Source organism: Aspergillus wentii (genome assembly GCF_001890725.1).
Source record: "Aspergillus wentii DTO 134E9 unplaced genomic scaffold ASPWEscaffold_8, whole genome shotgun sequence".
Lineage (NCBI taxonomy): Eukaryota > Fungi > Ascomycota > Eurotiomycetes > Eurotiales > Aspergillaceae > Aspergillus > Aspergillus wentii.
In genome coordinates this window covers 55294-79535 of record NW_024467839.1, presented here as the reverse complement: position 1 = coordinate 79535, position 24242 = coordinate 55294, and the positions used below count along the sequence as shown (strand labels likewise).

Sequence of the window (24242 nt, the reverse complement as noted above, 5' to 3'; positions counted from 1 at the left end):
TATATGAACAGTCACGCTAAACGGACAATCGCGATTAACCCAATAGGTGCAAATAGGCAATAAGGTTATGTACCAAAACCCTGTATGAAATAGAACAGCCGCAGATAAAGCCCTTCATATATTCAAGAAAGTTATTAAACGCGTGGGCATCAATTTTTCGAACAGTCGACCATATGCCATGACTGAATTTCTTCAAGTAGCATTGATTCAATGGCGTGGGACTTTCATTCGTAAAGTCCAGAGACGTTAGAAATAAAGTAAAATGTTGTAGATCAATTCTTCCATGTTCGCGATCAGTCTGTTGATCAGGATGATGGCCAAGGTAGTGCGACCAATGCAAGATTTACTTGATGGATTCAGGCCGGGCCGGTGGGAATAATCTTGCGCCCGATTCCAGTCAAGATCATCATCTTGTTTATTCGAACCATTACCAGCGCGACTTATGTCGAATGATGTTTGACCGTATGACCGTATGCCAAGCGTCTTCTTCGAAAAAGAAGCTCAATACTAGACATTACATCAAGCGGTTCTTCAAATGAGATACAGATCATATGAACCTGTGACAGGTAGCGAGTCAGGGACCATTTGATAGTCCTGTAGTAAATCAGGAATGTGCTGGGGCGATTGGAACTTCCAGGGCTCCCGCTGGCCAAGGAGGTTGTATAACGCGCGTGTTGGCAACAGGGGCGCCTTCAAATGCAGTCGTACTTCCAACTGGGTTGCTGCTATTGTTACCTGGCCCAGGTTGAGATGGGCCTACAGCCCTTGGATCAGCTGCTTGCTCGGGTACAGGATGCGGAGGCAAGTAGTTCCCGTCCGCAGTGTTTCCTTGGTTCGGAAAGAAACTCTGGTTCAAAGCGCCACACGTAGTACAGGTAAACTCAATCTTAAAGTTTGAAAATACCGGTTGAGAAGTATGGGTGTTTCCACCGTCGTGGGGTTGTGTCTGGGGTGCCGGCTGTTTCGTCTGCGTTATATGGATTTGATTGGGAGCCGTGCGGGCAAAGGTAGGCTGCGGCGGATTAGGCGAAGCGGTACTTTGGCTGAGAGGGGTTGGTTCATGCGATCGAGCAGGTACAGGTGCAGGTGCAGGTGCAGGGGCAGGGGCAGGATGTTGCAGTGAAGGTGCGAGCGCCACAGACTGGGCATGGGGCTGCTGCGGGGCTGGAATAGGACTGCGTTGAGGCTCGTTCTGACTGATATCAATGATTTCTGGCCGCATATTTTCTGGAATCCACCTCTGCCCTGGCAGACCGCTATACGATGGGCCAGGTTGATTTTCCGGTGATTCCGGATGCAGGTGTTGAGTATCCTGGCGAACAATTCTGCTGTCATCATAACCGGTATCGCCATTCTGGCTTGATGCCTGTCGCGGCTGCAACTTTGTAAGAGCTCGCTGAGCTTGTCTCATCGAAATATCATATCCATGGTAGCGTTTGACGGCATCCACAACCTCCTGGCCCTTGATCTTGCTCTTCATGTCGAAGAGTTTTGGTATTTCCGTCAGAAGAAACCGAACATGCGATGCCTCGGAGCGCGCAGGTGTTGTCCCCGGTGAAACCTCGTTCCTGCGACAACTATGGCTGTCTTGTAAACTGGTGATATAAGTCGCATTTTTGTTGGCCCGGCAGACAACGCGAAAGTAGCAATTAGCAGACGATCGGCAGCCTATCACGACACTTTTCTTGTTGCTCCGTGTCACCCGGAGCTCCCAGTGCTGCCTTACAGAGATGCTCCGTACGACAGTTTTAAATTCCTCCAGCGATACAAACTGTTGGCCCACATGGAGCCCCGAATACATTTCCGTCATGATGGGGTAGGAAAGCGACGCAGGATAAATGAAGGCGATCCAACAACGGTGAAAGCCGTGGCAGTGGTGCCAAATAAGATTTCCATCAGTGGGCTGTTAGCGATGATCAGGGTGCGTTCCGGTTCTGTAGATGCAGGAACGTCGGGGTTGATCTATGTTGCACTGGTGAGCTCTGAGTGGAGCTAAGATAGGTCAGCAAGAATAGGGGATTGCAGTAGCGGAATAACCATAAGCAAGTAGAATACGGGCATCGCTAAATCGCTGATCACAATATGCAAAAGCAAGCACTGCCATCTACCAACGACCCTGGAAGGGCCGTTGATTTTGGGGCTGAAGGAGTTGGTGGGAGAATCGACGATCCAAAGGCGGTCCAGATTGTAGCAGGAAGAATCGACAGGGAGTGGAGAGGTTGAAGATGTTCCGCCCGCTAGCGCCGACCCCCAGACCGCTCGCATCGACCTTAGACACCACCAGACAGACACAAAGACCGATCCACCATCGGCCATCCAGTGTCGTTTTCAAGCCTCGATTGATTCTAGACGTGATGGCATCCTATGGATTGTTGGACCAAGCGGAAGAAGGTCGGGTTGGCCTTTCTTGTTTTTTCTTCTCTCCCCATACTGACCCTCGCAGATGCTCTTCACAAATCGCGTCTTCTAAACGTTGAAGAAAAACCCTTCCGTCGGATATCGAAACGTCTATTAACTTCCCAATCGATTGTGGTCTCGAATGCAACACTCCCTCCCACCCCTCCTCCAGAAGATGCCGACCAAGAGGCAACAACAGCGGCAGAGGCCGAAAAACAGAAAAGGCTTGAGGAATGGCGCAATTTTCGCGAAGATGTGACTCTTGATTTTGCCGCATTCGAAGGAAGCATTGCGCGCATCCAATTTCTGCTGACGAGTAACGAGAGGGAACGGGAGCGCTATGCCGCCGAAAAGCTTCAGATTCTCTCCACGATGCAAGCCGTTCGTGAAAACACGTCTGACTTGCGGTCTCAGCTGGAAGAGGCGCAACGACTTCTTGCCCTACGGAAAAGCTACGACGATCTGGCCGAGAAGATTACGAGCAACAGGCTTCTCAAGCCTCGCGAAGATCAGCAGTCGAACCTCCAGAAGTTACGAACAGAAATCACCGAGTTAGAAAAGGAGAGCAAGGAATACGCGCAAACTTGGTCCGAAAGGCGAGAGCAGTTTGGCCGTATTGTGGAAGAAGGAATGCAGCTTCGACGCCTCATTCGAGACGAAAAGGAAGAGGTTGAGCGCAGGGAAGGTATGCAAGAGGATGCGGATGCGGATGACGGCGACGTTCCTTCTAAGGGCAAATCCAGCGAAGCGAATACACCACGTCCTGATGGAGATAGTGCGACGCCGTCTCATAGTCAAGATGAGACCGGTCGATCGTTCGGGGGTCTGCAGGCAGAGAAGAGCATCACAGCTGCCGGGGCAGCGTCACCTTTACGGCAGGTCACTACCGCTGAAAATGAGAAGAAGATATCTCCTGATCAGGAAGACGCTACCATGGTGGATGAAGGAGAAGTGACCGAAGGGGAAGATAACGCAGAACGGCCTGATCACCTGGAAGAAGGGGAAGAAGTGAACGACAGAATGGACATTACATAGCCATCGAATCATTATCAAGCATGGAGTTAGGTTTGGCGGCGTTGGAATCATGACACCTCTTTTTAATTTACATTATGTTCTTATTCTGCATATTCATCAAATTTGCCTCCTGACACTACATCACAGGCACAGGGACTTCTCATGCAAATCTTTCATTTTAAGAGATCTCCCGCTCAGCCGACTTAGCCTTTGCAATGGCCTCTTTGGCAGCAGTGATATGCTCGACGTTGCTTTCGGGGCCCTTCTTGCCCTCCTCAGTCTGTCATAGAGTCTCAGCTCGGTTGATCAATCTGCAATGGAACACGGATCGAACAACTCACCAGTAGATGTTCAAGAGTTTTCACGTTGTCTTCGATTTTCAGCTTCAAGCTGGGGAAGACCTTTCTGGTTTCCTCGAGTGCCAGACGCTGTATTTGAGGGTCACCAATCAAGAACATTTTGGATTAACGAGCTATGCATACCTCTTGATTCAACAAAAACTCCTTGTTCTCATCTCCTTCTTCGCCTTCCATCCGCTGGATCCGTTGTTTTTGATCTTGTTCCTCGCGGTGGTAAGACGCCTCCTCCTTGACAAGGCGCAAGACTGAGGAGGTGTAGACCTCCAGAGGCGAGCGTGGACCCATGTTTTGGTGATTCTAAAGCTAAGTTGTTAATACTCAACGTTCTTGACACGAGCGGGGCAATGAAAGAGGGACAATGATGTCATGTATGAAGCATTGACATGAGCCTTTGGTTTCTGCATAGCAATGCAATAAATGCCGTAAACATAATCATCAGCTCCATGATATGGGAGAAACCCGAAGGAGTCTCAGGCCGATGAGGGGCTTGCATGGTGTTACAGGCCGTGAGGTTGTCACTGGTCAAAAATAATTCAAAAGAAGCATCATACATACCTTTGAGAAAGTAATTTAAGTGAGCAGATCACAAAATTTCCTGGATGGATAAGCAATCAAATAGACAATCTGTTGAGCGAAGAGAAGAGGAGAGCAATGTGACGCTTCCCTCACTATGATGCTATCCAAGAGGCATTTTGCAGTGTTTGTTTTGGTGGGGTGGAGAGGCAGCACGTGACGTAGGTCTGTATAAAGCATCAACATCTTCTTCTTTCCCCTCGACAACCATGCAATATCATCAGAGTCTCTTGAGTGATTATACTCTAGAGCATGCTCTCGTATATTCAGTCGACTATCTTCTTGGCCATGAGCAGAATTTCAAAAAAACACAAGTCTTAGATGTGGCTCACGTCCGCGTCTAACCTTGGAAGGTCTACATCCTAGACATCATCCAAGCCTGATCGTTGATCTTAGACAATTTGATAAAGATTGACATGAGGCTCTCTCGCTTTGTGCTTGGGGCGGCCACGAAACTCGGGCGTTGGCATAATCCTGGCCTGTCAATGGATCATCCTGTGATGAACACAGCCTCATCTGCCGGGCGTATTTGCCCGGGCGTGTCAGTAGAATGAGGCTTCTTGAAAAAAATCCTTCTTACTGGCTATTCTGTTCATGAAATGCCGGATGTTGTGGATTTTGCCTTCATCATGTGGAAGCGACCATCTGCGCCTTGTCTGCTAAGCCGGCATTGACAATACACTGGGCACATGCTATACACCTTGCCTAATATAGGTATGTGGATGAACAAGGCTGTCTATCCGTAGAAAGATTTATAAAAATGGGCTTCGTCTTCGATGCTATGTGTATCATACTTCATATGTATAGTTTGTCTACAGTGCACCAACTTCTTCTTACATTTTATATACTCTGTTCATCCTTTGAAGAACAGTCGAGACTTGGATGAATATTTCTGCTTACAATTCAAATATTCTTGAAACAATTGCACCACCAAAGATACCAATATGAGGTTGGTTATTGGTTATTCATACTCCCAGAACAGTAAACTCATCAAGTATATAATGCAGATACGCAATTGCTCGAGCAAACGAATATCTCGTGCTCACTGGAGCCGGGATTGAAGATCTTCGTATATGCAAGAAAGCCGTCGTGTTTCCTTTCCAACGAGTAAGTCTTGACGCACTAAATCCATCCAACAACTACTGACTACTATTTTTAAGTGCTCGAGAATATCCGTGTCGCCGTTTGACTTCTCGCTGAGTCTACAGGCCATGACCATCGAGAAATTGCAGTTCTCGTTGCCAGCCGTCTTCACAATCGGGCCTGATAATAACCAGGAAGCACTCAGGAAATACGCTCTCCTTCTGTCTGGAAACACCGAAGGATCGGACTTTTCCAAGCTGAAAGATGTAATCAACCCAGCAAGAAAGAACCATGTGCAGGATATCGTAAAGGGAATCATCGAAGGCGAAACTCGCGTCATTGTTTCTAGCATGTCGATGGAGGAGATATTCAAAGAGAGACAGATTTTCAAGGCGAAAGGTTTGTGGCCCTCTTGGACATGATGGGATCGTATACTTATGCTCTGAATAGTCATTGATAATGTTCAAAATGAACTCCAGCAATTTGGGTTACGAATGTGAGTTTCTCTGTCCATTTCGCTATTCATACATTTTTTTTTTCCTAATATTGTCATAGTTACAATGCAAACGTCAAAGAGCTTCAAGATACCCCTGGCAGCGAGTATTTTGCTTTCCTGAGTCGCAAAGCTCATGAAGGAGCCCTCAACCAAGCCAAAATTGATGTTGCCGAAGCAAGAATGCGCGGTGAAATCGGCGAAGCTGAGAAGAAAGGGAGAACCAAGCAGGAAATTTCCAAAATCGATGCCGATACGGCCGTCTTGGAGACAAAACGCAAGGCTGAAAAGGCCAAGGCTGACTCGGAGCTCACGAACCGCCAAACAGAGCTTGATATGGGCGTGCAGCTGAGCAGGATCTCTGCCCAGCGTCAGGCGGAGATGAAAGATGCAGAGCTGCAGAAGGAAGTTGAGACTACGCGTGCTGAGACGGAGCTTGAGCGTCTCAGGGCAAACGATGTCACCAAGAGCAAGGTTGCGCGCGAGTCTGCTCAGGAAGATGCAGATGCAGCCTACTATACTGCGCAAAAGGGAGCGGATGCGCAGTTGTATAAGAAAAAGATGGAAGCAGATGCCTTGCGTAAGTGGATGGTACCTTTTCCATGTATAGTATCAAAACTGACTGGTTGATCTCAGATTATCGTCAGAGCAAAGAGGCAGACGCTTCTTTCTACCAGCAAAAGCGTCAAGCTGAAGGAACTCTGGAGATGGCAAAGGCCTATGGTGCTCTTGTCGATGTTCTCGGCGGGCCACAGGCATTCCTGCAGTTTAAGATGATGGAAACTGGTACTTACGAGAGGTTGGCCGAAGCCAATGGTGCTGCCATCAATGGTCTCCAGCCAAAGATCACGACATGGAATACAGGTAAGCGCTGTTTGTTTTTTGCCTCTTATTCGCCAGATTCTAATCTGTTTCCAGGGAATTCAAGTGGCTCTGGTGATTCCGTGGGCCCATTACGAGATATCATGCAAAACCTCCCTCCTCTTTTGAGCACCATCCATGAGCAAACTGGTATTACACCACCATCATGGCTGGCCCAGATGCCTGAGAGTCATCAAGAGACTTTATCGCAGAATCCGAAGGCTAATGGTATTCTGGCTGCTCACGAATAAAAATAATCTAACTCATCAGCGATGCTGCTACGGGTCTATCACTCACAACTTACAGGCTGTCGCAGTTGGCTATTGAAGCCCCCTTAATGCTGTCTTTTATAATATCCTATTTCTTTTCATTACTACCCTTGATTCCCTTCACTTAGATTACTGGTTCATGAATTTACTGTGCTATTTTTGGATATTAAATATTGAATATTGAATTAATGGTATATATTTGAGTGATTCGCCCATACATGAATGATTTTCTTTCACTCCAAATAAATTGCCATCTTAGATAATTGAATTAAATACCATGTAAAAAGCTATTACAAGCATTGAAAGCACCATTCAAATTCAATGGAAGAATATTCCACAAGCTTTCTTTGGCACCAGAGCAGCCCCATGAAATCATGTGATGGACAGGCAGCATCCATCTTCGGCCATTGCGATCGACCACTGCATCATTTATCACGAGTGACCACTTGCGATCAGCTTTTTCTTGATCCTCAACTCAGTTGTCAGGATTTATCTATTATAACTCCTCATGCCATTATTTTTGAGCTTTTTTGGCTTGCTGTCCCCTTGACCACAATGCCGCCGCCGTCGCTGCTGCAGCTTAGCACGGCGACTGCTATCAGGAATGTGAAGTGTACGTACGCCACCCCTAACAGAGCTCTCACTACAGCTTCAATCTGACCTTTCTTTTCTTTCTTCCAGTTTTAAATGACATTGGCAATATTCCATATCCCCTCGCTCGCCCGTTCCTCCTCAAAATCGAAAGCCCAGAGAAACTCGTGAGTCGTTGGATTCCATCTGACATCGCATACAGCTTGACACCATCACTAACATATGCCCCCTTTTCTAGAGATTGATAGAACAACTATCCCCCCATATATCCAAAGACGACGACGAACTATGGCTCGAATTCATAAAACGAGATATACCCCGGTGGGACGAGTACGACTTGCCCGAGAAGTCCGATTGTTGGTATGACGTATACTGCGACCTCCGGGAACAGGTTCAGAAAGCAGTGGAGGAAGATGCAGAGAAACTGAAGATGGCGCTGGATGGCATCAGCTCTGAGCGTGCTGAAAAAAGTGCAAAATTCGTGCCCGACCGACGAAGCCTTCGTCTTCCCCAGGAAAGGCCGACCGCGAAGCAACGATATGCTTCATACGATCGAAAAATGGGCGGCCTTGCACCTGTCTTTTCCAGTGCCAATTCCGGTCTCAGTAGCACCAGTTCAGATCCCCAAGGGCCGTCTGCATGGTCTTTCGAACGTCCTTCGCTTCCGCGAGATACAAAGAAGAAAAGCAACATCTTTACTACCAAGAAAAGAAATAATGTGCTGGCCATTCCAACAAAGCAGCTGCATAACCGAGCTTCTCAAGTCAGACAGGCGCCTCGTTCTCTTGTTGAAGAGCACAGGCGACCATCTGAGCCCATTGCGCCTCGACGTACGGGGCCTCCACCATCAGTCGCACCTGGACGGTTAATTGCACCTGGACGGTCAAGGCCACAAGGCTCCCTTAATCCTGCAAGCCAGAATAATCAAACAATTTCGCCATCACTTCAAGAAAGAGAGGCAAGGCTGCGAGCCTTGAAGTCTGGGAACCCAGTAAGCTCACGGGCTTCGGCGTCATCTTCTGCGCCAAAAACTGCAACGACTTCATCGCCGGCCAGGGATTTGTCAAGGGCCTCTGCCACGGGAGCTAAACCCAAGACTCAGCATCAAACGCCAACCCGCGAATCATCCAGGCCTGTTGGAGCGGACACCAGTTCAAATGACGACGAATCTAAAACCTCCCCGGCACAGGCACCGCGCCCTATGGTTCGAAAACGATTAGCCCCCAGTGTCTTCATGCAGCCCAAGAAGAGAAAAGTCACCTGAAAACATTATACCCTTCATTTCTCTTTAACCTCCCGACCATTACTTCTTTTTCAACACATTCTACGGCCAGTAGATGCATCCTTGTTATATCTGACTGGCATGTGACGAAAGCATGATTATTCCATGTTATTTTATCGGCGGCGTTCTACAATACTCATAGGTGTACGGATATAGGAAGCTTTGTTTTCTTTCTTGGATGATACTAGGATAGCCTTGGTAGCCCTTTGTTGCATCATTCAATGGAGTTTTTTTCGAGATGGTCTCTGGCGTTTTAAACTGCATGTCTTGCGATTAGCGTTTTCTGATGATTATGACGTCCGATTGACTTTGCACTTTCTGTAGCTTGTCTGGAAGCAAATATGCAGAAGCACATATTATATCTTACATTCTTGTTACATGGCGTACGATGCAGCTTTGCGTGATAGATGTCTACCAGAGTTGGATAGGTCCCTTATTTGATAATTTTTTTTATAATGGTTGTCATCAATGCGTTGGTGTAATACATAAAATTCGTCTAACCCGATGAGCCAAATGGAAATCATCACGCCTTGAGCCGTAAGAATGCAAGCATAATTGGTTCAGGAAACCAGCCTGGGAAACAACATAGCCCCATAGAGATAATGTATGCTTCACTTTGACTGGCACAAGTGACAATTTATCGGTTTCCTACTCCGCGTCTTGTGGGTATCCCTGTGCGCAACCAGCTCTGCAGGCTGAATACCGCCGTTCATCCAGTCCATCATTTCCTCGCGACATGACTATTTGAAATGCCCCTTAAACCACACTGTGATGTTTATTGGTGTCCGAAACAAGCCTCACTGTAAGAGTTATGTATTGTGGCATGGGAAAGGTGTAGATTACAAGCCACCACGGAGGGCAAGGACGAGATGTAGCGTCGCACCACCTTCGAGGTTGTATTCTGAGGCCGTCTTGTCATCCGCCCTATTTTTCACCAGATTATTGTCAGCACAGCTCAGAGAATGATCTCATTCAAGGTGTGATAATATCGACGGAGGAGGTGCGTACATTTGCTTTCCGCCGAAAATCAATCGTTGCTGGACAGGGGGGATGCCCTCCTTCTCCTCAACACGCTCCTTTATACGGGAGACCTGGTGATTTGTTTTAGCAACTGTCCAGCTTTGACATTTTTGGGCCCCATCAAACAGTATGACAGGTATAATCGGGAATCGAGGTTGAATGTGGATTTCGTCGATCGGGGCAAAGGGCAGTTTAAAGTACCTTGTAGTCGGGTTCAATGTCCAGCTCGATCTCCTTGCCAGTGAGAGTACGGACTCTGTTTAGTTAAAGCAGTGGTCAGCGACTGTTCTATGCCTCGGATAGACGTTGCAACCACCAATGATGCAACTGATGCAGCAACAACGGGGCTCCTCCAGTGAGACTCACTTGATCAACATTTTGACAGATATTTATGGGTATAAACCACAGATAAAACAATATAACCAGAAGTGCTCAAGGAAAGGGGAAAAGAGCAAAGAAAAGAACACGAAGGCTGCTAGCGACAAGAGATGTCGAGGTGTTAGAACTGGAGATGGTGACGGAAGCTTCGCCGGCGGGGTTTCGGTGGGGTGGAGTGGATGGATGGCTTTGGTGCGGCAGTGTTCAGTTACATCTCGGGGGATGTGTAGGAAATCCCCAAGGCAGCAAGCATTATGAGCGTTTGTAAGCTGTAGAGCTGTAGAGCTGTAAAATATGATTTTCTACTGTTATTTTTACTTTCTATTTCCTTGTTGCTCTTGTAATCTGCTCCAATAACAACTCTTAGTTGCATATATATATATCTCGTTTCCCGCGCCTCGCGTGATTCAGCTCGATTCTCAGCTCGATCCCAGCCAACTTTCTAGCACAATCGAAACCGATACCAGTCTTTGAGCACCATGACTGAGAACACAGTACAAAATCCATTCCAGCAGTTTATTATTGCCCATGGAGATGACAAAGTATGTCTGTCACTTCTATTATATAAACCGTCTAACCATCCAACAGGACAAGATACAAGAGCGCTACGAAACCCACCGAACCACGAGGGCTGCTGACTTTAAGAGCAAGATCCTGAATCCGAACTTTCAAGGATGGCAAGTCGACGAGATCCTGAAGAAGTTGCATGTGCAGGCAAAGAATGCGGACGGATCGCCATTTGTTGATTCAAGGAACAACTTGGCTTTCTACGCAAGACCGCCGCAGCATATCAGGGAGCTGGCGGGTGAAGTCCAGCAGGAAATCCGAAGCATTGCTCCAAGTCAGTAATCATTGTTCCCAGCGCCGACGCCCGATTTTCGTATCTTTGCTCACCAGATAGCAATTCCATAGGCATGTGGTTTACGCCGTCGGCCGGGTTACACATGACAACTCTCGAGCTAGCTAATTCGCGGTCTCCAGAGGAGATTGACGAGATAGTATCCCGTCTTTCACAGACTGGGGCATTGCCTGATATTGTGAACTACACACTTCATCACCGAGCACGCTTGATCAAGCCCGTCGTTAGCTATGACGCCTCAGCCATCGCTCTGAGCTTTGTCCCGGCTACTGACGAAGAAGGCGATGACTATACCTATCACCACCTGCGACGGGATCTTTTTGATGAAGTCACAGCTGCGGGTATTCCAATCCACCCCAGGTACACCGTTCCTTCATCACATATCGCGCTTGCACGCTTCATCACACATGATGGGTTCCTGCTTGATAAGCCCAACCCAGACGGAAGCAGTTTTGATCGCGAGCGCGTCAATGAGCTGATACAAAGGATCGAAGAAATTAACCAAAATCTAAAAGAGAAGTACTGGCCTAAGCAGGATGGGTCCTCGAAGGGAGATTGGGTTGTTGGACATGAAAAAGGCTTTGAGTTTTGTAAAGGAACATCATGGTATGGGGGAGGGGAATGTGTTCTTGTTGGAGAGGGCTTTCAGTGATCCCGTTGTTTAACGACGACCTGTTATGCGATATGTACATAGCATGAAGACATGGCAATTTTGATCGAATTTCCAATGATGCGATGTAAAAAGGATACGTTTATGCCTGAGGCAGAAGTATTACGGCAGGCTTGGCGTTGGACTCCCCGATGCGGTTAGGCCACACCCGAATAGGGCCTAAGCGAACGAAATCCCACAATCCACGTCCAGCCCGACTCGAACCTCCCCGACAAGAGACAATCCAACGACCACCAACACCGCGATCCGGCCAAGTCAGTCAAAATGGTAAGGACTCTATCCCCTCGTTATCGTTTGAAAGCTGCGTCCTTCCTGTGCAACCGGAGAATTTTGAGAGAAATCGGTCAACGGGTGGAGGAGGGCCGATATTTTAATCGGTGGTGAGGGCTTGAATGCAACAAAATCGTCCCGATAAAATCGACATCGACCGCCGTTGAACACGACTATTTTTTTTCCTAAGAAGAAAAAAGAGCGAGAAAGACGAGAGAAAGAGTCGCGAATCCACAGTCGATTATTTGAACGGTGTGATATCTTGAAAGAAACATACTCCCCGCGAAAGGACTGCGATCGGTGCGAACGAAAAGTTCTTCGCGATTACGTCGATGAGACCTCGTCTACCATGAAGCTTCACTCGATACCTTTGCTGCTTCTATCTAAAATAGTCAGCACCCGATGATGCTCGATAAATCGATTTCGAACAATCTTCTTCGATGAACAGGAATTTGGAGCAGCAGCAGCAAACATTTGTACCACGTTTTGACAGACGCTGATTATATCTCTTTTGCGCCCTTCAGGTCAACGTTCCCAAAACCCGCCGGACGTACTGCAAGTCCAAGGAGTGCCACAAGCACACCCAGCACAAGGTCACCCAGTACAAGGCTGGAAAGGTGAATAGCGACCCCACGGTTTCGAGATAATGACAGCACATGCTAATCCAGATGTGATACATAGGCCTCCCTTGCCGCCCAGGGTAAGCGTCGTTACGACCGAAAGCAGAGCGGTTACGGTGGTCAGACCAAGCCCGTCTTCCACAAGAAGGCCAAGACCACCAAGAAGATCGTCCTGCGTCTGGAGTGCACTGCCTGCAAGACCAAGAAGCAGCTCGCTCTCAAGAGATGCAAGCACTTCGAGTTGGGGTACGCTATATCTTTTATTATCAACTATTCGCGCCTTGATCATGATGCTAATTTTATTTCTTCTCTACAGTGGTGATAAGAAGACCAAGGGTGCCGCCCTTGTTTTCTAAGCTTGCGATTTTCTTGTTCGGCTCGGGTTTCCTGCATTGCATCTGCTCCAATACTTCCGGCGGGGGGCTTATGACATACTGGCAATGGAAAAAAAATGAAATAGGAATTCATATTTAAGAAAATCATGACTCCTAGTTTATGAGTCTCTTCACGAATCTCTTATTTATCTTCACAAGACCGTTCGACTGTAGGGCATCGACTAGACACTTGTGTCGTGGAAGTACCCTGTGTAGAGTGTCTACTATGTAGATACACAGTTCAATTGTGGCTTTCGACCAGACAGTCTTATCTGCTTACCTGCTTACGTTTCGATGGTAAAATGCTACCGATACGTGGTGGATTATGACAGGCGATACCCAACCTTGACGATTACTAGAGTTCGCAGGTACTGATAAGCTTTCTAGGATAACATTTATTCCATCGTTATGATGTATAGTGCGCATCTATACTCGCAGCACATGCAGGTATACAGACATGAATCGCATTAACTATCTTTTCAAATACCCAAACTGAAGCAAGCTTCCGGTTTTGATATACACACGCCGATTGCTCGATGTCCTCGCCTACCGTTAATAATCCTTCTGCATGACCTTCTTGACCTCGGGAAATTCCGTGTCAAGATCGGCTTCATATGTGACACCGTTCGTCCCATCGACCATGGGCGCGATGTACTCTTTCCGACCCGCCTTGTGCACGCGTCCATTGATCATGATAATATTGAGTTTTGAGTGATCTTGCAGGATCTCAATGTCGTCCAGAGGATTGCCATCCACAAGAACACAGTCTGCATAATATCCGGGCTTGATCTTACCCAGCTCATTTTCGCGCATGAAGAGCTTCGCGACGCCGGCCGTTGCAGAAATAATCGCCTCGTGGGGGGTAAAGCCCAGCAAATTAGTGAAAAGGGCAAGGTCACGGGCATATGTTCCGTGTGGAGTCCAAGCGAAGCCATAATCCCTGTACTTCAGTGTTAGGCCGGGATTATTACAGGGGTCAAGCGGAAGTACATACCCTCCCGGAAGCACAACAATCCCCCGTCGGTGCATCTCACGCAACCCTAGGATTGCTGTATCAAGTTCCGTCTTGTAGCCTACTTGCTCGGCTTTGGATCTCGCGTATCCAAAACGTTCTCCATCTTCCAAGATGCTCACTGGGAAGTTTAGCGCGGGCACGACAACATGTCGGGTCTTGTTGTCTTCCAGCATATTCATCCCTGCACAAATATTAGCCATGCCCAAGACATATTGATAGATGGGTCAAGTTCTTGCTCCACTCCCTTACCCTCATCATCGACATAAGAGGCGTGGAATATGACATCCACACCGTGTCGGGCGCACATGGTCACCGAGTCTCGTGCACGGGCATGAGCGCATAGCCTACGGCCATGCTTGTGAGCCTCGTCCACGCATGCAGCGGTTTCTTCGTCTGTGAAGTAACAGTCCAGAGCAGAGCGAACTTCCGTGATCTTCGTATACCTCGGATTAGCTGAATGCACTCCAATCCAAGTAGGAAAGGAAATCCTACTCACCGCTTCTCCGGACATGCTGAGTTTGACCTGATCGACACCCAAGTCGACATGGCGGCGAACCACCTCTCTCATCTCATCTGGACCATCGGCGTAAGCTGTAATTCCCGGGACGAGGTCGCCATCTCTTCGACAAATCTCCTTGGCGTTGGCGAGATAGCGAGGCCCAGGAATGTCACCGGCGTTGATAGAGTTACGAACAACGACATCTAATCTGTCCTTTGCAGACGCCGCTCCCCAGCACCTTGAATACGGATCCGAGATTAGTATCTGGGCATATTGGACATGGATCGCACTGTAGAAACGTACATGGTATATCCTGAGTCCAGGTAGCATTGAGCACTTTTGGCGGTGAGGAGAGTGTGTTCCTCTACTTCCAATTCGCCCAACCGACCCAAGTCACCTCCATTCCATGAGAGGTGAGTGTGGGCATCCCCCATTCCAGACATTAAGGTCCTGCCTTTGCCATAGAATTTGCGAACTTTGGGGTCCTTCTGGAGTTGTTCTTTGTTGGGGACGATACCGACTGCGGTAAACCGCTCTCCTATGCCACGTAACCACCAGCGTTAGACCAGGCACTTCAATGGCATGAATATTCACGGTCTCAACTAACCTTCAATGAGAACATCGCCACGGTAAGGCTCTTGGCCTGTCGAGTCGATGATCTGAACGTCCAGAATCAAGATCTTGGACTCCGAATGGGTGCCGAAGATCTCATAGTTCTTTGGCTTCAAGTTTTCACCAAAGTCAATTGCATCAATTGCTTCGATATTTCTCGGAGGTCCTTTGTATGGCTCAATGTTGGACATGGATTTAGTCCAACTGGGTTGGGTGATGATCGATGGCGACATGGTGACTGGGTTTCAGGAATGATGTCGAACAATACAAAGTAGACTTGGAGTGAAAAGAATCCTGGGATTGAGACAACGTAGGAATCATCGCAACATGAAATTTCAATTTGGAAGAACCCCCCTCCTGAATTGATATGCGGTACCTTAACGCTCAACTACTAACACGCCCCAGTAAGTCCCGCAGATCGTTAATTTGGCAGGGTTCATTGGTGCCATAGCATCAACTCGCTGGGAGAAAGAGCAGCAAAATGAAACACGATGCATCCTACTAACCTTCTCTGATGGGTCCTAAAGGATTTGTGAATTTGAAATGCCCTTTTTTTTTTGTTTCCGCTAAACAGGGGGCTACCTTTGGCCCCAGCAGCCTTTCCTGCATGGAGTAAAAGACACAGGAGCGGTCTCGTCAACTCGAGGGGATCCTTGTCGACGAACTCAACAGCAGTTGGGACACATGTCGTATTTCTCCACTCGGTAACTTTGCTAGTTACTTCCGACAAACCGCCCTAAGAGGGCATGCAGATGCCAGTGCCACTTTAGCGAAACTGAAGGCTCGTATCCGTACCATGTGTGGCTGCGGCCACCAATGTTTGGTGTGCACTTGAGACCAAAAAGTTAAAATTGACGAGTCTGCCGCCCTGCCCCTCTCTGTATGACGAATTCAATGGGCGATCCACCATGAACTGGTACAGGACAATGGAAATTATTGTCTCATCATTATGGTGTCACGTTGTGTGTATCGATTTCGATGGAACTGGCGGTAGACGATGTGGTTGTAGTGATCATCTGTGGATTTGACGGTCTGTTTCGGACCGTCTCCCCGTCAGCAAAGTGGCACTAATAGATGTTCATCAGACGGAATAGATGGATACCATTCCATTCTGAAATTAGTTTGGCGGAATAGCATTTCCATACTAATTAATAAGGAAGCAAACAAGTCGCTCGTGTTGTGGGAGAGTGACGAAAAGAGAGGTGGTGGGGGTTTTGCATAAGAGAAGAAGAACAGAAGAAGGGAAGGGAAGCAGACGAGCAGAAAGACGTCGTGCGCTGTTTGTGTTGACCACTACCCCTCCACGTCCTTTTCTTCCTCTTCTCTCCTTGCTCTTCTTCGCCATCTACCACATCCTCGTTGAAACCTGTTTTTTCCACCATTGCTATATGGGAACACTGTTCTACCCATACTACTTTCATAATCTGCCTTGCAGCAGCCTGTGTACGAAATAAAAGCATCACTATGGCTCATTTGCAATGGAATAATGAATCTTCACTTGACTGGAAGCTACCTTACGATGGAAAACCCCGTATTCAGTCCTTACATAGGCTCAATCGCTCAAGTGACTTTTCTTGTCTCGAGGGATAACCCCGCAATAGCTTCCCCGTATTCTGCAACCTTCCCCGGCTTTGAACCCAATGGGCGCCTCTTATCGGCAGTCCTCCGAGTGGCATGTTCAGCGTTACACACACTCGGCAGGTCGGACATCGCCCGTTGCTTGACTGCCTTCTTAACGATGATAGACTGCTTTTTCTGGTCGCAGGGTTGATGGCTTGCTCTCTTTTTTATGCTGGAAACTCGATAAGATGACTCTGTGGTATTCGGTTGGCGTTGCTCTTTTTGCCGCAATTGGCACGTTTCTATTCGTGAGTAGATCTACTGCCCATGAAACGTGGGGCTTTGAGAGATCCTAATCACCCGTGGAGTAGGGCTTTGATACGGGTATTGCGACGACGAGTAAGTGCGGGCTGGTCATTTTAACCAGAGCAGAAGGACTGAGTAGATTCCTTAGCAATCGCCCATGAAAGCTGGATCGATTATATGGGCCACCCCTCAGAGGGGCTCACCGGTGCTGTATGTCAAGGCTATACATACACACTGGCATGGATGATGTCTAACTTCTCCAGGTCGTCGCTGTTTACATTGCCGGTGAGGCAGTCGGTGCCTTCACTCAGACGTTTATCGGAGACAAACTAGGCCGTCTTCGATTTATGGAGATGATGTGTATTATTGTCACAATTGGGACTGTCATTCAAACAGCGTCGGTCAACATTGGGATGTTCCTTGCGGGTCGTGCCCTGGCCGGATATGCTGTTGGGTGAGTGAATTCTGAGGGTTTCACGACAGGATAAATCGCGAAAGTTTCATATCACTAACCCTTGGCCATCAGAGGACTAGTTGGCACCGTACCCATCTACCTAAGCGAAATCTCAGATCCTCGCTATCGGGGTCTGATCGGAGGGATATCAGGCTGCGGTATCTCCTTTGGAACCATGGCATCAAATTGGGTCGGATATGCATGTAGCTACGCCTCATACGGACCGGTACAATGGAGATTGCCTTTGGGGATTCAGATCCCGTGGGGTATCATCATGTTCTTTGGCCTGCTCATCTTCATGCCTGATTCTCCTCGCCATCTCATTCGAAGCGGCAAGGTCGAGCAAGCGCGCAGCGAGTTCAGCAGGATACGACGGGATTTGCATTCGCATGAGGTGAACGAGGAGTTTATGCTCATGCGTACGCAGATCGAGTACGAAATGGAACGAGAGATTACTTCGTACCGGGAGATCTTCAAGCTTTTCAGACACCGTGTGCTCGTGTAGGTTATGAGAAGCTATGCATGTGATAATACTAATATGTCCCAGATCGATTGCTGTTCAAACAATGACAAGTCTTACTGGTGTGAATGTGATTCAGGTATGTTGGTTGTCGTGATCAATTAACAGAAGACGACTAACGAGAGGCATTCATAGTACTATCAGAGTGAGTCTCCTCCAACATATAGGAGACCTCATAAATTTAACTGGCATTTGCAGCAATTCTATACAAATCATTAGGCATCGGCTCGCACTCCATTCTTGCCTTGGCCGCCGTATACGGCACCGTGGCCTTCATCATCAACTGCGCGACAACAAAATACCTTACTGATCAGTGGGGTCGACGAAAGTACGTCTACAGTGGATCGGCTGAAAGTAAAAAATGTTGACATGTTCTAGAATGTTAATCTCCGGTCTCGCGGGGATTATCCTTATCGAGATCTATGCTGCTGTCATGCAACGAGAATTCCAGAACACCGACAACCGCGTCGGAAAGGGGTTTGCTATTCTTGGAATTTATCTATTCGTGGTTGCCTACTGTGAGTCTAGTCTTACGTGTCTCACGCGTCTTAAAAAGAAAATTTCCGTCGAAGTTTCGTTTATCTGATGTGGCGATCTGCAGATGGTATGCTTAACAGTACGACCTGGCTATACGGCGCTGAGGTTCTACCTATTGCCCTTCGAAGTAAGGTGATGGGCTTAGCAGCGGCGTCTCATTTCATCGTCAACGTCGCTGGTGAGATTTTTTATATCCCGACTAAGTCAAAGGGCTTTCTAATACTTTGTCTGCAGTCACCGAAGCCGGCCCAAGTGCGTTTGCCAACATCCACGAAAACTACTACTACGTCTTCGTGGTGTGTTCCTGCTTCTTCCTGGCCGTTGCCTATCTCTACTTCCCGTGAGTCACTCCTACAGAAAGAAAGAAGAATTGCTATTATGTGAGAAACAGTCTGACATTTTGAATGTTTTAGTGAAACTAAACAGAAGACACTGGAGGAAATCGCCGCTGCATTCGGCGACAGGGTCATCGCGCCCGATAATGTCGCCAAAATGGGTTCGCAGCATGTAGAGGTCGCTGGATCAGTGAGAGACACTGACTAACCAACGCGATTTTGGTCGATTTGTTTTTTCATTGACGTACTGGCCTTTCATGTCTGGTGGCATGTTGTTTCCAATGATCACGAATTCAGAATTTCTTCATTTCAGACCAGTACTTGGTGAGGCTTTTCAAAACCGGATCATATTTCAGATCGGGCTCGAAGCCATTCTTGTGCTCGTGTATTCCACACCCAAACGGTGCAGTAGAGTGCAGCATGTAGTAAGGGTTTCTGTTGAGTAAATCAAGACTCTTGCCCTGTTACTCTATACTGTCTTTTTTAGTCCTCCCCGACTTCGGGCGCTGGGGGATGTCTGGAGTGACCCCTGACTGGCTGGTTATCCTTTGGGTAGGTGTCCTTTTCGAACCCCCGGTCCTGCCGAGGACTCAAACCAAGATATAAGCCCTGGTAGTAAATTTAAAGCTCTAAGTCTCAAAGAGACAACGGAGCTTCAAATTACCCCGGAACCTGACCAAATCCACACTGATCCATTGTGAGGATTCCAAACCCGTCCCAGGGCACAGAGGAAGGGCCCACCCAGTTCTGCGGGTGAAGTTGCGGGAAGAAATTCTCGATCGGAGTACCATATTCGGGGCTTGAAGGATGCGTTGGGGTTGGGGCCATGAAGGTAGTGGGAGGGGTGACGACGGATTCGGCGTTGAAAATCTGCTGTTGTTGCTGGCGGGAGCAAGCAACATCACTTTTGTCTGTTAGTTTCTCTCGCTTTATTTGGGTATAGGAAGGGGGAAGGGGGGTGACGTACATAATCTGTCGTAAGATTGGCACTGCCTTGCTGCAGAATGCGCTGCGGTTGGACAACGCAGCAAAGACATCCAAGGAATTCCATAAAATATCCTTGATTTCGACGAATTCTGACTGGCTGCTGGGATTCATCATAACGACAGACAAGACCACTGCCGAATGAAATGCGTGGAAACTGCCTAGACCGCCATTGTACCATTTGTATTGTGCAAACTGAGACGACTCGTAGAGCGACTGATAGATAACCAGAGATGCCTTGGCGGATGCCACACACTTAGCTCTGGCCGCGCAGGTATCGGGTGTGATTTCGCCCTGAAGATAACGGCAGAGACTGGGGCGGAGAAGGAGCAGGAAGAGCTGGTGGATATAGCTGTAGAGGATGTTCAGGTTGGCAAGGTGGTGGGTCGGCAAGGGTCCGCGGCTCGTGTCAAACTGGTATTGCGCATCGCATCGTTCCTGGACGGCGAGGATCTCGGACTCGAGTTGCGGCACGGTCAGGCGTGGTCTGTAAGGGAAGCTGAAGATGGCCTCGCAGATCATCGCGGAGATCTTGTAGAGGCGGAATTTCAACAGAAGATAGGTCATTTGGGTGGGGCGTGTACTGGGTTCTGAGCCCGTGAGCAGGTCCACGTCGTTGATATCGGCTGGTAGCTTCACATCCTGGGCGAGAAGCCGTTGGTCGAGACTGCCAAAGGAAGAATTTTGGATGGTGTACAGCATCATGAGACCAGCCCATGCTCGTCGTCGCTCTTCCCGCTCGATAGGACCCAGCGCAAATCGCTCGGGGTCGATGTGGCAGCCCATAGAGATGGCCACGTGGTGTGAGAAGCCCAGCAAGGTCCAGGTCGGCAACCCTCGGTGGGTTCGTGCATAGCAGATGAGCACAAGTGTTTGGAGGGAGTTGATAGAGTGGCGCGATGTGACACCGTCGGCAGCCAAACAGCGCATTGCCGCGGATCGGTATCGCGAGGAGAGCACCTTGATGTTCCGGCTGACTGTCTTCTCACGGCCCAGGTCGGACAGTAAAAGGTCATCGTCATCCAAGGCTGTGACGGCAATGCCCAGGATGGTGAATAGCAACGCTAGCCATGACAATGACACGCTGCCAGCGTCATGGCAGAATTGCTGGTATTCGGCTTCGAAGGTCAGGTCGTGTAGAATATGGAAAAGCTATCAATCACGGTCAGCACGGCTTGCTATCTTCCAAGAAAGGAAAGCGAAACACACCGGAGAAAAGACACGGAAATAAACATCCTTGAGAGTATCACAGTATCGACCAGGAGGGAGAATTGCCAGCAGTTCTCCTCTCGAGACACTTCCATTCCGAACCAAGGGGATTTGCAAATCGTCGTCGTCGTCGGGGATCTCGGCATCGATATTCTGTAGACAATCACTTCCGGTGGAACTCTTGACCACCGAATTCCACTGCGACGCTGAGGGCAAGTAGCGAACATAGCCCGATGTAAATGTTTGGAGAGAGCCCACATTGCCCAGCAATGGCCCTCGCGGCTCCATCCCGATGGCGCTGTCCGATTCGGACGCGCTGCCGGTCGCGCTCGGAGTCGTTTGCGGTGACAGAGGATCGCTGTTGCTGCCAGCGCTACTGCTGATGCCCTGTGAGTTGGAATTCGAATTTGAGCCGACTTGTTTATGGAGCTGTTCCTCCAGATTGCGGATCCGGGCGAGCAGTTCGTTATGCACCATGGTGTCGGCGGTCGCGGTCTGTTCGGATGACAGTCGGGGCTGGCCTAAATAAATGCAGTCTTCTGCACCGAGTCCTCTTCGGACGCAGGTCTGGCACGGTCGTCCATCACGAGAGCAGCGAATCTTTCTGGTGCGACATGCCTGACAGCTAATAGGTAATCGTTTGCCTCCTGGACGAGCGATGGAGGCCATCGCGAGTGGGGAGAATCGATCGATGGAGGTGGACAGTGAATAAACAAAGGCTTATTTTCACACAATCTCCAGCATGTATTCCGCGTGTGTGGGTGTGTGATAGAGAAGAGAAAGAAAATAAAAAGGCGGATGGAAAAAGGACAGTGATAGGCAGCTAACCGATCGATAGATAAATGCAGTCTGACACCCAGGAGGTGCTGGGGATAAGCGGGGAGATGATGCTTTAAAGTTGGACGGTTCGGACGGCGATCAGTTGGAGACAAATGATTTGTAACTTGTAAGGGGGAGGAGAAAAAGAGGAGTTCAGACGATCTTCTGGTAGAATGTTTTCTTTTTTTTTTTGCTCTTCTCTCTTCTTCTCTCACGATGATGCTGGAGACAAGAGATAATTCAATCGAGTAAAACCCCCGTCCTGGATGGAACTAGATTAATATACCCTGTATAGGATCTTCCCTCCCCCCCTTTATTTCTTTTTTAACGTCTTCCCCCCGACTCAGACTCTCCAGTCCCATGCACGATTGCACACCGAAACATTATCTCTGCGTCAATAATGATGCGTCTTCTAGAATGGCAAAGAAGAAAAATAAAATATGAAATCAAATAAAAGCATGAAAACTCTACACCATGCATGGCGCCTCCAAGAGGTGATCACGGTGATCAAGCCCATCAAGGTTCCCCCCAACGCTGATCCCTCTGCCATGCGTCGAGAAAGCAAAAAAAAGAGTTTGCTCGTCGATTCCATTCCAGATGAGGGAACTGCTGGATCACAGATGGGTATGACAGATCGTACGGTCATGGACCACTTTTGCCGTGGACCTACTAAATATGCACATACATGATACTCCTCCATAGTGAGATACTGTGTCTGGGGTTGGACCCATTCCAAGGCTGAAATCTCGTTTCTCCAGTTCTTGAGAATCTGGGCTTGTGGTGATCAAACCGTACAATTGTGGATTATGTAGAGATGGACTTCTGCCGAGGCTCTTTTCCGTCACTTGTAACCTTGCCACTGCCATCTGGCATGCATCCCTGTACGGAGTAAGACTAAGCAAAAGCGTGGCACCGTCGATCGCCCCCTTGCGTGCTGCCTCGAGGAATTAGCTTAAGGGGGGTTGGACACAGATAATTATTATCAACCAATTTGAGCGTGCTGGCTGCTAAGTCGCTGACCGGGCGCTTAGTACGGATCATGTGCAGGGTTCTAATTGCTGCAAGTTGGGTCCAAGTGCGAGGTTTGTCATGCAGCATTATTGATGGAGCCACTGCCTTACCTGTAGTAATAGTAGAAGTAGATTCGGTAGAGAATAACTAATAGTGCGCGATATGATGGTGGCATTGGCCATGGTGAGAATGGCAGAATCCCTGCATGGTTGACGACACAAAGTCGCAGTGCACACTAGTCGCGCGAATAGACCAACACCTCGCGAAACCGAAATGGATCCGATCCTGTTGTCCGTAGCCGACCATCGGAAAAGACCAGTTGATCATCTATTTTGACACCCGATCTCTCGAACCTGCGTCACGGCGTCCTCCCCAAGTTCCAAACACACGATACACGACGGAAAACCCCGTTCTTACTCTCAGACCCCAGGGCCCAAGGCACGGGGCATGTAGCACGACATAGTGCATACAGATGGAAATATTAGTTGGGAATAGCACCCCATCCTATCACACGAATCGGGACTGGTCCGGGGAAAGGTTGAGGGCCGTCCGTGAGCCTGAGGATCGACGTCGATCCTTCGAAGGAAGGGCTTCTAGAAAACTTCGTTCGCATCTGCAATGACAGATCATAGGATCTGTGGCGGTGGTTATTGGTAGATCTCGACGGGACACGGGGGCTGACGAGAAAGAAAAAGGCAGTTCAAGAACGCCATGCAGCAACAAGGGATCGTTTGAGAGGAACCGAGGGGGATTACCGACTGCAGAAGAATTCGAGGAGATGATAGGACGAGGCCACGGCTCACTCTGCATCTCGTTATTCATGCCTGTGGCGATGAAGTCCTCCCCGACTCAATAGTCGGACGCCTCCAGAACCAACTGCACGCGTGGCAAATGACATACGGATAGGCGAGATTTTCCAACACATGGCAGAGTGTAGATCATAGATGTATCATATCTGGACGATGTGGGATGGATCCGAGTACCTGGACTGAGGCTGGAAAGTTGAGGCAACTCGGCGTAACTCGGCGCAACTTGGGGCTGCAAGACACTCGAGATTTTATGTGGGTTTTTCTTTTTCCACAGAGAACAAGTGGGATCCAGCAGAAACAAGAGGTTGCCTTATTTGCCTTTTTTTCTTTTTTGCAGCACGTTCTTGACCGTTGTTTTTCCTTTTTTTCCAATTTTCTTTTCTTTTCTTTTTTCTTTTTTTAAGGAGAAGGTTGATTATCCACACAAAGGATCCATGGAACAGCCATCTGTCAACCGAT

General features: G+C 48.4%; 11 protein-coding genes across 11 annotated transcripts; 6 read left to right on the top strand and 5 right to left on the bottom strand.

Annotated features, from left to right (window-relative positions):
* Nucleotides 1-2283: 2283 nt before the first annotated feature.
* ASPWEDRAFT_44752 (THO complex subunit 7 family protein) lies at nt 2284-3692 on the top strand. The gene is made up of 2 exons (XM_040836338.1): nt 2284-2391; nt 2444-3692. The coding sequence occupies exons 1-2, from the start codon at nt 2355-2357 to the stop codon at nt 3430-3432; spliced, it is 1026 nt and encodes a 341-aa protein (XP_040684446.1). The 5' UTR covers nt 2284-2354; the 3' UTR covers nt 3433-3692.
* ASPWEDRAFT_62202 (uncharacterized protein) lies at nt 3590-4498 on the bottom strand (the record flags this gene model as incomplete). Its single annotated transcript, XM_040838621.1, has 4 exons — nt 4326-4498; nt 3894-4073; nt 3753-3839; nt 3590-3691 (listed from the first exon to the last, which is right to left on the bottom strand). The coding sequence occupies exons 2-4, from the start codon at nt 4053-4055 to the stop codon at nt 3590-3592; spliced, it is 351 nt and encodes a 116-aa protein (XP_040684445.1). The 5' UTR covers nt 4056-4073; nt 4326-4498.
* Nucleotides 4499-5287: 789 nt separating this feature from the next.
* ASPWEDRAFT_31479 (uncharacterized protein) lies at nt 5288-7031 on the top strand (the record flags this gene model as incomplete). Its single annotated transcript, XM_040833553.1, has 7 exons — nt 5288-5292; nt 5351-5450; nt 5504-5825; nt 5877-5922; nt 5982-6499; nt 6556-6783; nt 6838-7031. 7 exons carry the CDS (start codon nt 5288-5290, stop codon nt 7029-7031), a joined length of 1413 nt encoding a protein of 470 aa, XP_040684444.1.
* A 392-nt stretch (nt 7032-7423) lies between these two features.
* Nucleotides 7424-9178, top strand: ASPWEDRAFT_162256 (elongin A domain-containing protein). Its single transcript, XM_040829825.1, has 3 exons — nt 7424-7662; nt 7731-7807; nt 7879-9178. The coding sequence occupies exons 1-3, from the start codon at nt 7605-7607 to the stop codon at nt 8902-8904; spliced, it is 1161 nt and encodes a 386-aa protein (XP_040684443.1). The 5' UTR covers nt 7424-7604; the 3' UTR covers nt 8905-9178.
* Nucleotides 9179-9318: 140 nt separating this feature from the next.
* On the bottom strand, nt 9319-10583 carry ASPWEDRAFT_44749 (ubiquitin family protein). The gene is made up of 4 exons (XM_040836337.1): nt 10309-10583; nt 10144-10198; nt 9931-10013; nt 9319-9846 (listed from the first exon to the last, which is right to left on the bottom strand). Exons 1-4 carry the CDS (start codon nt 10317-10319, stop codon nt 9762-9764), a joined length of 234 nt encoding a protein of 77 aa, XP_040684442.1. The 5' UTR covers nt 10320-10583; the 3' UTR covers nt 9319-9761.
* A 37-nt stretch (nt 10584-10620) lies between these two features.
* ASPWEDRAFT_44748 (uncharacterized protein) lies at nt 10621-11977 on the top strand. The gene is made up of 3 exons (XM_040836336.1): nt 10621-10862; nt 10909-11161; nt 11233-11977. Exons 1-3 carry the CDS (start codon nt 10800-10802, stop codon nt 11829-11831), a joined length of 915 nt encoding a protein of 304 aa, XP_040684441.1. The 5' UTR covers nt 10621-10799; the 3' UTR covers nt 11832-11977.
* A 663-nt stretch (nt 11978-12640) lies between these two features.
* On the top strand, nt 12641-13095 carry ASPWEDRAFT_118827 (60S ribosomal protein eL42; the record flags this gene model as incomplete). The annotated part of the gene is made up of 3 exons (XM_040828851.1): nt 12641-12736; nt 12801-12985; nt 13056-13095. Coding segments are annotated over 3 exons (321 nt in total), but the record flags the coding sequence as incomplete, so codon positions are not given.
* Nucleotides 13096-13665: 570 nt separating this feature from the next.
* Nucleotides 13666-15472, bottom strand: ASPWEDRAFT_175873 (uncharacterized protein; the record flags this gene model as incomplete). Its single annotated transcript, XM_040831429.1, has 6 exons — nt 13666-14053; nt 14108-14309; nt 14378-14561; nt 14625-14865; nt 14931-15165; nt 15235-15472. The coding sequence occupies 6 exons, from the start codon at nt 15470-15472 to the stop codon at nt 13666-13668; spliced, it is 1488 nt and encodes a 495-aa protein (XP_040684439.1).
* A 968-nt stretch (nt 15473-16440) lies between these two features.
* Nucleotides 16441-16720, bottom strand: ASPWEDRAFT_44745 (uncharacterized protein). Its single transcript, XM_040836335.1, has one exon. The coding sequence runs from the start codon at nt 16710-16712 to the stop codon at nt 16533-16535; it is 180 nt and encodes a 59-aa protein (XP_040684438.1). The 5' UTR covers nt 16713-16720; the 3' UTR covers nt 16441-16532.
* Nucleotides 16721-17047: 327 nt separating this feature from the next.
* ASPWEDRAFT_175872 (uncharacterized protein) lies at nt 17048-19159 on the top strand (the record flags this gene model as incomplete). Its single annotated transcript, XM_040831428.1, has 12 exons — nt 17048-17107; nt 17171-17198; nt 17254-17315; nt 17369-17559; nt 17632-18060; nt 18107-18158; nt 18215-18224; nt 18278-18407; nt 18458-18597; nt 18681-18794; nt 18851-18956; nt 19030-19159. 12 exons carry the CDS (start codon nt 17048-17050, stop codon nt 19157-19159), a joined length of 1452 nt encoding a protein of 483 aa, XP_040684437.1.
* Nucleotides 19160-19611: 452 nt separating this feature from the next.
* On the bottom strand, nt 19612-21813 carry ASPWEDRAFT_118518 (Zn(II)2Cys6 transcription factor; the record flags this gene model as incomplete). Its single annotated transcript, XM_040828831.1, has 2 exons — nt 19612-21087; nt 21145-21813. 2 exons carry the CDS (start codon nt 21811-21813, stop codon nt 19612-19614), a joined length of 2145 nt encoding a protein of 714 aa, XP_040684436.1.
* Nucleotides 21814-24242: the final 2429 nt, after the last annotated feature.